General features: G+C 48.4%; 1 protein-coding gene across 2 annotated transcripts in view; it reads right to left on the minus strand.

Annotated features, from left to right (window-relative positions):
* CACNA1E (calcium voltage-gated channel subunit alpha1 E) overlaps nt 1-12,749 on the minus strand; it is a 345,168-nt gene that overhangs the window by 30,042 nt on the left and 302,377 nt on the right. For both annotated transcript variants that reach the window (XM_072945997.1, XM_072945998.1), the window contains 5 exons: nt 11,942-12,106; nt 11,147-11,257; nt 7,509-7,592; nt 6,670-6,795; nt 3,571-3,636 (listed from right to left, as the gene is read on the minus strand). In XM_072945997.1, the coding sequence (XP_072802098.1) occupies nt 3,571-3,636; nt 6,670-6,795; nt 7,509-7,592; nt 11,147-11,257; nt 11,942-12,106 (552 nt within the window). The remainder of the gene's footprint in view (nt 1-3,570; nt 3,637-6,669; nt 6,796-7,508; nt 7,593-11,146; nt 11,258-11,941; nt 12,107-12,749) is intronic.

Below are 12,749 nucleotides of genomic sequence, written 5' to 3' on the forward strand. Positions count from 1 at the left end.
AACACACCGCCAAGTCCAGGCCAATAGGATGAAGAAAGGCAGGAAAACTGGACACTCGGAAAAGGAAGAAAGAAAACAGATTTGGGCAGATCTGGCTATAGTGTGCTAACTAATCTGCTGTTGGCTGCTGGGCTTAGAATGCGGTCACTGTGCAAGTTCACGTGGAAAAAGAGGGACAACGTGGAGACCTTTATACGCAGTGAATACTCAACGAGCCAAGGTCGATCCCACGGCTCTTTGGATGGGACGGGTGCCCTTACATGTGCACCTGCCCCCCCAGCCACATTTCAGATCTCAGGATCTACTCTCACACGTCAACTGAAGGCTTACAGGTCACCCTTCCAGCCTGTTGAGACAACGTTCAGCCTGTGTTTAACACACTTCAGTTTCTCTAATGTATGCTAAATGGAACACGTTTCCCCCCCGCCAACAGTGTTTAGAATGTGCAATTGATGAACAGTCTCTGCTCTTTTGCTCAAATAACTCCCACTGACACCTGCTCAGGGAATTTGTTCTAAACACTATTTTTCAAAGCCTAAATCTTGCTCGTCTCTCAGGGAGAATGGAGTTGGCAAACTTGGCAGCACTGGGGGAGCTGGGGAGGAGGAAGGGGCCCCGGTCAGACAGGTAGCAGCACCGACAAAACCCACCCAAACCATCGAATCTGGTTCTGGACACCCCAGGTGGAAGCTGTCATATAGCCTTGCCTGTCTTCATAGCTGCATCTGTCTTTTCACCCTCTTAACTCAGAATCCATGATTCATCCTTGATTCATCACATATACACAATTTAGTGTTTTTTCTTCCTGTGACACTCCTGAAGCCATCATTAGTTGTCATGATTGTCTCAAATACCTTATCCAATCATGAAGCAGCTTGGAGGGTGCAATGGGATTTTACCAAAGGTACATGTGTAACAGTCAAGGAGCCCAAAGCCAGAAATGTACATTTATTATGAAGGTGGTCTTTAAATTTTTCACCTTTTTTTTTTTCACTCAGTCCTTGACATTAACCCAAATCTCTAACATCAAAAGGAAAGGATACGGAAGAGAAAGAAGGTTTGCTGAGACCCATCAGAAAACATAATTGAAGTATAGGCTTAAATCCGTTTTCACTTGAGCTCACAGAACTTTAAGCCTGGAAAGGACCTGCAAAGCTATCTGTGCAGCTCCTCTGCTGCACTGACGACGGTGTTAAGGCCCAGAGAGGCTCAGTGACTTGACCAAGTTTGTACAGCTGGTCAGTGCTGGAGGTGAGGCTTTCAGGCTAAGGACCTGTCGCCCCAGGGCTCTTTCCCAAACCCAGCAAGTTACTTCTTTCTTCTACCTTCAGATTCCTCTGCAAAGCTCTCTTCTTCCAAGAAGCCCTAGAAAGTTCAGAATAAGGGTTCTTCTCAAAGATACTTCAGTTGCCACTTATATCTTTCCAATGCATGTCTATACTCTCTCTTTGTTTTTCTGTTTGTATAGATCCCTTGGCTTTGTCATGACTATACAAGATACAGCCTTTCTAGTCACAAGCTAGGTGTCTGCTCTGTGCGTGGTGTGGGGTCTCTGTTGCGGGCCAGGCTGAGGATGGCCAGCTCAAGGAAGTCATGGTAGGAACACCCGTCATGTCTTGTTGGAATGGATAGGAGTGCTCTTATTTTTTGGAAATAAGTCTAAGGGCAATAAAGTATTACATATTACAGTTATTGTAAATATTGCAATTTCATAACAGCTCCCACCTCCCACTAAAGGGTCAAAGAAATACTTGGGTTTGCATGTGGGTGGGAGGGGAGACAGCACAGAGAACACGCAGTACAGGAGGAACGTGCGCTGCCAAGCAGGCAGGGCTGACTTTAGATCTCAGCTCTCCCACTTACTATCTGAAATCCTGAGTGTGTTACAAGTTACTTAACCAAGTAAGCATCAGTGGAGACAATGAAACCCACCTATAAACATTCACATCACTCCTGAATACATTAGTCACATATTGTGTGTGTGTGTGTGTGTGTGTGTGTGTGTGTATAATACATATATTTGGGGTGGGGGAGAGAGAATGGGAGAGAAACGGAGGCAGGAGTGGGCAAGAACATATATTTAGCACAGTGTCTGGGACACTCAGGAATTCAGGTTACTGTAAATAGTGTTCTCATTATCAGCAGTATTTCGAACAGGTTAGTATTGGAGTTGGTTTTATTCTAGTTTATTTTGCTTGAAGATGAAAAGGGGATAAGAACAATTTTAAGCGTGGATCCAAAAAAATCCTTAATTTAATCAAGTTTCATTTGGCTGTTCAAGAACATTTTAATTCTAGAATCAAATATTTGAGAGTTAGAAGGGACTTAATAGAAGTCATCAAGCCAATCTTCCACTTCTGCTGGGATTCAGCTTGCAACACACCCCTGACATCATCGTTAAATCTCTACCGAAATATCCTCTGTGAAAGAGAACTCATTATTTCTCAACCAAGCCTCACACTTTGACATGTGACATTCTATTGTATTTTTGGAGAACCAAACCCTCCAGTAATGGGATTAGAAAATGGACAAAATTAGGGGATGCAGGCAAGAGAGAGGAGCAAAAAGAAGGCATTTCAGAGAGGCGCTGGAAAGGGCTGCGGATACAGCCAGCCGGCGGCGGCGGTGGGGGGGGGGGTTGTGCAGTGGCTCCAGATGGCAGGCCCCATTGAGAAGGCAGCTGGCAGCCCAAAGGCAGCCTGACTGCAGGAGACCGCCACTTGGCTGAGGTCCTATGCTGGGGTTTAGCCTCCACATCTCCAAGTCGGAGAGTCTGCCTCCCTGTGCCCAGCAGAGAGCCTGTGTATCCGCCTAGGATAGTTGTATGATGTGCTTGTAGGATGTGCTGCTGGTTCTTCACCCCCCACAAATGGCAGTTGCCTTTGAAGATTGGCCTCTGCTGCTCAGTGGGCCTCTGGTTACCTTATTCTCAATTTGGAAACTGGAAAGGATGTGGTAACCAAGGGGCATTGTCCAGCAAGCTGCATGGTCCTTTGAGATGGACTGGCTGGAATGTGGCCGGTGGGTTTCCTTAGGGTCGGGCACACTGCCAGGAACTCTGAGTTGTTCCCGGTGGTGGGACTTAAGAGCATAAATCTCTGCCTTTGGAGACATAACTCACACACATTTTGTGTTGCCGTACACAGGAGAACAACCACTTGATCTTTCAGGGTTACTCACACATGGGGGTATCCTGAGATCCAGATCGTCAAGGGCCTCACACTCTCCTCAGTCTCCCGGGGGACCCCTCTGGCTAAGAACAACTGTGTCACCTTGGCTGGAGTTCTGCTTTGTGCCCACAGAAGTCCAGCTGCAATGTGAAGCAGCACCATGATCTGCCAATCTCAGAGGCAGCCCCTGTATCGGACCACCCTGAACACCTGGGCAGGTGAGCGGGGAACCCTGCACATGTGAATTTCCAAGGTCACATTGCATCAAGATCTTGGGAGCATGCCTCTGGGCAAGAAGAGATTCTTTAAAGCACCTTCAGTCCTGTGTGCTCAGGCTGGAAAGCCACACACTATCTGGGCAACAACTGTCCCCCACCAGGCCCCCGATGCGCCCGCTCACCTGCATCCCAATGATGGCATAGATGAAGAAAAGCATGGCGATCAAAAGGCAGACGTAGGGGAGGGCCTGGAAGGAGAGCAGACACATGCGGACCGTGAACTCCAAGGCAGGCAGTTCCAGGATCAACCACCTGCAGTCCCAGGCAGTACAGGAACTCTTGCCCTGAGGCTGAGCTAAACACAGGGCCAGGACTCTGCTCCCTGGGGCATTCTATCTCATGGTTCCATGCTTTTTTAGATGTCCACGTCCTCTGACAGAGATGTAAGCTGTTAGCCCCAGAGAGGCTTGTAAATGGTCATCTGTCAGGAATATTCCCTCACCCAGAAGCAGAGCCCAAACCTCCAAGGGAGAGCTGGGGAAATGTCCCGGGCTTGGGGTTCATCCCACTCTGCACGCAGAGTGTTAATCACCTAGGCAACTGTGATGCAAATTACACAGCAAGCATCAAGCTTTGGCTCCCAGGTCCCTGTGTCACCCTTCCCACTCCCTCGGCTCAATGTGAAGCTCGTAATAGAGCCTCTGGGCAAAAAAAATCAAACAGCTGGGGTCTCAGTTGTTGGTCAGTTCCTAGAAGTCTTCCTTCAAACTCTGATGAAACATCTCTTCCCAATGGTTAAGCCTCTTGACCTTTCATTACATGTCCTGCAAAATTCCAAAAGGCCTTTCAAAGTGTGAGCCACCACAAAACCCTGCCACAAAGCCACGTGGTGTCAGATTCCACCCTGTGCAAGCTAACTTCCACTCGGGGATGATAACACATGAATGACGGGGGTGAAGGGGGCCCATGCAGGAGATGGAGGGTGGGGAGTGGTCCTTGGTGGCTGGGGGAGGATGGAGACATAGGGCAGCTTGGTTTGGGGGCCAGCATGGCCACTCTAATCCTAGGGTGACCTCAGTGCTGACACAGAAGCCCATCTTCTTCACCAGTAAGCTTCACTGGCAGGCGATGCAACTCCGAGTCTCCCCTCTACCTTGAGTGTGAACAACACAAATCCCAGGAGAGCAATTGAAGGCTTGCAGACTGCGCGAGCAGGGCAGAGCTTATCAGCAGAGCTAACTAAATGAAGAGCCCTGGAGACTTCTACAACTTGAGTAAGGAGTAACATTAAAATGCAACGGAAAGGCCGCGGGAGGACCCCGTCTCCTGTGATGTGCTGATTCCCAAGGCCTGTGGCAGGAGTGGCTGCATTTTGAGGGGCCGTGAAGACACCCTCTGCTGAGAGGAGAGGGTAGGGAGGCAGGCCTCGCCCCTCTTGTCACCTTCTGCCCTTTACTTCCTGCCCTTATTCTACCGTCTCCACTCCAACGGCCCCAGCCCCTAGTACATCTCTCCCTACCCCCAGCTTTGGGGAGAGGACCAAAGATTCGTCCTGATCTCTTTTCTTGTCATGTTATAAATTTCAACACAAAATAAGGAAGAGAGAGAGGAACGGAGGCGGGGTCAGTGGTGGAGAACTGGGTGATGCCTGGGGGGTGCGGTATAGGCGGTGGCAGTGCTGTTCGCACTGTGCGACTCTCGGCTGTGTGTTTGCAAGGGCAACTTCTGCTAAACCAACTTCAAGAAAACAACATCCACACTGTGCCCCAGGGCTGTTCTGAGAAGGAAACACCCACGCTTCACAGTGTCACCTGGAGGCAGACTCACACCTGTCTCCACTGTTCTCTGTTTACTGGAATAAGCCATTTGGCCATCAATTTTTGACATGCTTTTCCTTGCCCTCAACAGTATACAGTTTTACAGAGAAGCAGTGATCATGATAACATGACAAGCTGACACAGATTTCTTCAGAGACTCACTAAGCACTGTAACTTGTTGGGTAGGCTGTGAAAAAATGGTCCAAGAGCACCTTGTGTTTCAAATTCTACACCAGATTCTCCTGAGACTCAAATGGTCAATTCCTGCTATGGTTTTAGACTTCTCCTCTGCCATTTAGCTTTGGAAAAAATAGTTTTCATTGAGGTGAGGCCTCTGTGGGAGTCATCACACCAAACAATTCCTCTGAATACAATAAAATTGTCAAGGCTGCTCATAGGAGCCTGAACATCCTTGCAACTGGTCTCACCTCTCAAATCCCACAGACCTTGATGGAGAAGTAAATCAGTGATGAAGGCGTGGGGTGCACTCCCTTTCAAATGATGGGAAACCATGAATTCACTGACCTGCCTTCTTTAGTTCAATTTGTAATTAAAATACATAAATAATTAAAATAAAGAAGGCAGGTCAGTGAATTCATGACTTCTCATCTTTGAATCAATTTCATCAAATGTATTTTTAAAATACATTCTGAAAACCTGTTTTTAAAAGAGGAAAACATTAGGCTATCAAAAAGCACTGATGCCCCTCAAACCTTAAAAACAAACTAATTACCAAAAATTAATTATGATATTTGCTAGAATGCGAAGATTTTTAAATATGTTTGGAAAACTCCTTTTACTGGAAGCCTCCGCCATTAAAGTGGGTCTCAGGTACCAATTTTTAACTTGTACTTATTACATATATACCTCTTATGGCCCCATGAGACCATTCAAATGAAGCCCACCATATTAACCTTGGGCAGACGTCCTATTAGTTTGCAGGACACAGAGGTGACCACCAGCATGCCATACATTCAGTGGTTCAGGAAAGACACACTAATGAAGACATGAGTGGGACTGGTATGAATCATCCTGCTATAAAACACAACTCAAGGAGTCCCCTGAAATGCTGTTCTGTGGAATAAAGCCACGGACTGAAAACGCAGAGGCTGCGTGACTCCAGGTGGCTGGCTCTGCCCGTGGACGGACTTGCTCAGGACACCTTGGAACACCCGGAGAGGGAACAGCCCTCATAAAACAGGCCCCCACCTCAGCGGACAGAGAAGACAACTGAGTTACACAGCTGAGGTGTTCGAGAACGAGATTCCAGCCAATCAGCGGTGAGCTGCCCGCCGCCTGGCTGAGCTGTGCTGTAATGAAGAACTGCTGGGTCTACTGGATGCTTCTGGCAACACCCATGTGCAGAGGCGAGGGCTCCTGTGGAGTGATGCCATGTGGCCTGCGTGCTGTCTGACACGACAGGGCCCCCACAACCCTCAGCGAGGAGGAGCTGGTGCCCTTTACCTTGAAGGACTGCACGAAGGTCCAGAGTAAAATTCGGATGGTGTAGCCCTGGCGCAGAAGCTTGATGAGGCGGGCGGCTCGGAAGAGCTTCAGAAAGCTCATGTTGAAGCCACTGGTGTTCACCAGCTGGTGGACCAAAAGGAAACGTATAATTAGTGACATTATGGTCATTTAGAAAATCTAAGCACTAGTATTTGTGCATTTATCCTTCATTCAGATCATAAAATTGAACACAGATTCCATCTTTCGTTTCTAACCCCATCTCCAGCTGACAGCCCCCGGAAGGACCATCTCTCTAGGCCTCCCAAGCCTGCCCTCAGTTCCCAGGTAGGAAGGTATGGAAGTGCCCCGGGAGGGCGCCCCACACTCAGCTGACAAGACTGAGCTCCCTCATCTTCTGTAAGCGGTCCTCACTCTGCTCTTGGATGCCAGAGAGCAGACCAGAGAACCCCTCCAATGTTCAAAGAGCTGTGACGAGCAATCTGCGTCTTCTTTAGGATAAACAATTTCAGATCTAACCACTTTGGGGGTGAAGACTCCGTGCCTCTTGTGTGCCTCCCAGAGTCCAGCAGAACACCGTGCTCACTCGGCCTTTCTGGCGCCCTCTGTCCCACTCGCCCCCTTTGGGGCTGCTACTTGAGTCACACAACTGGAACCAAGCCTTCTAAGAGATCCAGCACCACTTGGATATTTGCATTTTCTGGCAAAAGCTCAGGAAGTGCATGGGGGCTATGCATTTGGTTTGAGGAGTTAAAAATGGGCTGAACGTGCAGAGGATTTTTTTTTTTCAATGTCACTCCTGGGCCAAGCTTAAAGAGAGGGATCTAGGCGCCACTCACCTTGCTGTCTGTCAGGATAATTTCTGTGATGCTGCCGATCACGGTGATGAAGTCAAAGATGTTCCAGGTGTCTCGGAAATAGTTCTGCCAAGGGGATTCAGTCATGGGAGCATCGGGGGAGGAAAAAAAAGAAAACAAGGGGGAAAATGGAGAAAAGACATCTTTCATTACATAACTCTGTCACTTGGAATTAAAACTTGTCAATTCAAGTACAAGTTCCTTCTAGCTTTGGCTTTCGTATCCTCTTTCTCACCAGAAATGCTGTTTCTCCTTAACTAATCTGAGATTTCTCCTTTGGGTAGGTGTTGCGTCATTATTCAGAGATCTTGTTTTTGAAGCTGTCGCTAAAAAGCTACATAAAATATATGTAAGATTTTTTAAAATGGAATATTACATAAAAATACGTAAGAAAGGGATGTGTGGCCTAGAACATTATGACACCCAAAAAAGAAAAAATCATCATTGTCACCCATAAGACAGTAGAATGATTTACAACATTACTCTAAGGTTTTCCATAACGGTGGCCTTTAAATTATGTATATAGTATCGCGTGACCCTACAGATAGACAGCTCTGACTTGCAACTTTCAATAAAAGTCACATAGGCATCCTAAGTGACTAAAACTCAGAGATGTACCAAAAATCTCTTCCTGACTCTGCTGAGCCTTTTCAAACCAACTGCTGATCAGCAATGAGATGAACAAACCCATCTTTCCACTCCACTCTTTCTTTGCTCTGCTCCACCTTTTGAGGAGCTGTAACTAAATAAAACGCAAGGAAGAGGCAATAAAACGAGTGGGTTGAAGGAGACAGAGAAATACAGGACCTGGATGATGCACCAACCAGGTAACATCCCGCATCATAGAGAAGGGGGACTCTGCTCCCATCTCCAGGGTGCAGGTGAACACAGACCTTAGACTACATTCCTTAAAAGAAACAGGGCGACTGGGTACCCGAAACGTTGCCCACTTGCCCTTGGGGAGCACCTCCCATAAGGGACCCTCTGAGCACGGCGCAACTGACACCCATCCTGACAACTGGCAGTAGTGAGTCCTTACTACGTGTGCCAGACTCTGGGCCAGGTCCTTCCCTGGCATCCTTTCAGTTCATTTATTCCTCCCATGGATCCTCCAAGTGGGTAGTGATAAATACCTCATGCTCATAAAATACTGAGTGGTAGGAGTGGCAAGAAGAGTGGGAAGAGATACGCAACAGAGAGGGAGGAGGAGTGTAGGGAGAGAGAACGTACGCTTAACCAGCGCCTCGCAGGACCAGACGCCTCGGTGTGTTCCCTGACTGGACACACACACGGTATCTAAGGCTAGAGGGCAGCCCTGTTACCCTCCTATGAATGAGAAAACTGAGGCTTCAAGACGCCGGTCTGATTCCAAAGCCACAGGCACCTGCCAGGCATGGAGAGAAACCAGGCACACAGCCTCACGACTCACTTCTGCAGGGGAGACCTACTCCTTCAGGAGTGGGGCCAGGTGGAGTCTCCGAGGTCCCCAGTTCTCAGGGCTCTCCTAATCCCACCCTGGGGTGAGCGTCTGAATTCTTGGATAGATCCAAATACAAGAACCAGAATATGAACCTAGATCTCAAGAGGACAGAAGCCCTGGATCCCAGCTGAGAAGACTTGACAATATGGTGTGGTCGAGCCCAGCCCAGTGCAGTCCAGACTAGCAGATCACGGTGGACAAAGTGAGGGCTTTGAAGTCAGACAGACCAGGATCTGAACCCTGGCAGCTGGCGCTGCCTTCCTGTGACCTTGTGCAAAGCACTGAATCTTCCTGAGCCCGAGCTCACCAACAAAGGAGGAAAGCACCTAATGCCCATCTAACAGAGTTGCTATGAAGTAAAATACGTAAAGCATTTGGTATTTAGGAGACAACCAATGTGTGTTAACTCGCTCCCTCTTTCTTTTTCCTTCTTCCTTCCTTTTTTATTCCCATTCTACTTTCCAGTTCTACTGCTTTTTACTGTGTAATCGTCAAAAAGCGACACAAGTTTTTCTGAACGTCAATGTCCTCATTTAAAATAACAACAACATCAAAAATAATGACAGTCTCCGCCAGGCCTGTTTCAGAGTCACTGAACACGTCTGTCAGCACGGTACACGACAGGGAATTCTGAAGTCCTGCAGCGCCGTATCAGTGAAAATTCAGGGCGAGTGGTGCCTTTCATGGTGTGAAAATGCGTGTAGACCTTGAATGAAAATATGGGGGTGAGGGTGGGAAGGAGGCAGACTCTGGGGCCGAATCATCTAGCTAAGCTTCTAAGTATGTATTCAGCAGCCACCATAATCAGACACGTAACTGGGGACTTAAGTCACAGACAATTGTCAATACGACAGGCAAGTCATCAAGACGCAGAGAAACACTTCCCCCTCGTGGCACCGCTTCCCCTCCCCTGCACCCAGCCCAGGGCTAGGCTATTACAAAGGCTTCCTTGACGGTGTGCTTTCTTTCCACTTTGTCATTTCCCCAAGTCTCAAAACACTCAAAAGGGAGTCAAACAACCCACAATACAGCCAGAGCAATGGGCTCCCTTCAGCTCCTCAAACCATCAAATCAGTGACTTTTCAAAGAACCACCAGGAGACCAGGAGCAAGCCCCTCCATCAGCCCTTACGATCCTCGGGCCAGAGTCCTGGTTCAAGCGGCCGCCGGACAAACCCATGATCAGATAACAGGCTAAGTTTCTCTTCTCGCAGGGAAAGCCATACACACATCTAATTTGAAATGGGAGCTCAAGCTCACACACTGAATAGCTGTGACACAGCTGTCACGCGGGTTTATCTGCATCCCGCTGATCTCACTGTAAACGCTGAGCCAAGAGCTGAGGGGTTTGGGGACAGAGGATTATTTTGTTTCCAGGACACTGAAAAAAAGGGCTAGGTTTGCTTAACATTCTTGGTGGCAGATGCAAGAATTTGCCAAACAACTATGATTGGTAGTTGAGGAGAAGTAAAAGGAGGACTCACGGCATGGAAACACAGCCCAACCCCCCTGGAACCCAATTCCAGAAACCCCCTCTCATGCTCTCTCTCCCTCCTTCTCTCTCTCACACACACTTACACACTTCAGAGGTCATTAGCCTTTGTAAGCTGAAGTACTGAATATTTATTTTTATTGGCAGAAATTACTCTTCACGTAACTACAGGGAAGAGGACAATCAGGTACACTCTGTCATCTGCTATGTGCGAGGCCACGAAGGACAGATACTTTCCCATTTGAGTTATAAAATCTTCAGTCTTCTACCAGTAAAGTAGCACCCAAGGCTGATTAGTCCGATCCTTGTCTTATTCCTTACCAACATACAAACCTTACTAAATTCTAGTGAGACCCAGTGACTGTTACCTCTCAACCACTGACAGAACTTGGCAGCAACAGAGCTGATGGCTACATGAATACGGAGCTGGGGATCTGGTTTCTTTTGCCCCTTCTCATGACACCCTCACACATTGTCTTGTCTCTATGGCGGTTTACTGAGCAGTTGAAACAAGCCCACAATTAGATGGGCAGGTGTGTGAACCGTTTCTGGAACAGCGGTAACCACCCCCCTCTTCCAACAAGGCTGGGGACATACCCCCCTAAGGAGGGAAGACAAGCACGATGCTGGGATGAATTCCATGACGTACCAAGAAGCCAAATGCAATGATCTTTAGGACACATTCCAGGGAAAACACCATGGTGAAGGCGATATTCAGGTACTTCAGGGCCAGTTCATAGGTGCAGGGAGCAGAGTAGTACTACCAGGAAGAGAAAAGAGGAGAGAAAGAATCAAACCCTAACGGTGAGAGGGTGACCACGTCACAGAGGCCAGCCGCCTCTCATCCCAGCCACCTCTCATCCCTGCCCTCGGAGGGCGTGCTGGTGCACGACCAAGGAGGAGAGATGGCCACCGAGTGCTAAGGAGGAGAACACATCCTTGGTAACAGGACAAAACAAACCAAACAAAACAAGACAGGAAAACCCAGATCATGCCCCACTGAGGTCACTTATTAGCAAAACAGCCAGTCTTCCTAGAGATGAAGGTGGGAAGGGCATCTATATTTTCTACAGTTAATTTCCTTACCATTTTGTAGTCAGTAACTCAAACCTCTCCCAACTCTCTTTTAGAACCCTGTGATCACCCACATCTCCTGGATTCCCGCCCTTGTCAGAATCTGTCGGTCATCACCAACCTTCAGTTTCAGAGTTACTGGACCGCTGCTGCCTATTTCACTGCATTTTGCCCCAAAGACCCAGAGGCTGGGAGGATGTAGGAGGCAGGATCGAAAAGAGATTCCACAATGGCAGAGGGGGTGAGGAGAAAACAGACTGGTAAGTCGGAGTGTTTTCTCAGCCTCTCGGGTGCACACACAAGTGCTCAGCGAGGGAACAGTCACCGAGGTTCGGCCTGCCCGAGCGCCGCCCAGCCACCGTCCTCTCACCTTCATCATCAGCACGACGGTGTTCAAGGCGATCATGGCCATGATGGTGTACTCAAAGGACGGAGACACGACGAAGTGCCAGACGCGGTACTGGAAGGTGTGTCTGTTCTGGGGCATGTAGCGGGTGAGCGGCTTGGCACTGATGGCGAAGTCGATGCACGCCCTCTGTAGGGGAATCACACTTGTGAGCCTGAGCTCAGAGTGCCTCCCCCCTGTGGTCTGGAGCAGGCGGGCTCTCTGCTAGATGGTTAGACGTGGAGGACGGGGCAGGAAGAAGGGCTAGGGCTGGACAAGCAGAAGTAAAAGGGGCAAAAGAAAAGATCCAGACAAAACTACGGGTGAGACGTCACCTTAAATGAACACACAGGACACTAGAGGGATTCTATCCCTTCGGGCCAGAACTTAATGGTTGTTAATAATGTCCTTTTACACAGCATGTGGCTGAGACATTCAGGCAGGGAGACGCCTGCAGTCAGAAGTAACACTCTAGGCCCCTGTGCATTCTCGTAACATTTTATTTGCACTTCTCTTACAGCCTCTAACGACGTCTAGTTCAGTTCTACTATAAAAACAATAACCTCTACAATGTGCCCGTGCGCTTGTTACTAGAAGAGCAGTAATAAGTAAGCAAGTTCCCTGCCCTTACGGCAAATACACGCCATCGAGGGGCATGGCCATGTAAGCAGATGTCTTAATGTTGTAACGCTGACCGACATCTTTTACCCCCACATCCAGACCTCGCGCTGCATAAAGGTAGAGACTGCATCTTAAACACCTACGTCCCTTCCAGGTCTCTGTGCATCATACC

This window comes from Vicugna pacos, chromosome 21 (assembly GCF_048564905.1).
Source record: "Vicugna pacos chromosome 21, VicPac4, whole genome shotgun sequence".
Classification (NCBI taxonomy): domain Eukaryota; kingdom Metazoa; phylum Chordata; class Mammalia; order Artiodactyla; family Camelidae; genus Vicugna; species Vicugna pacos.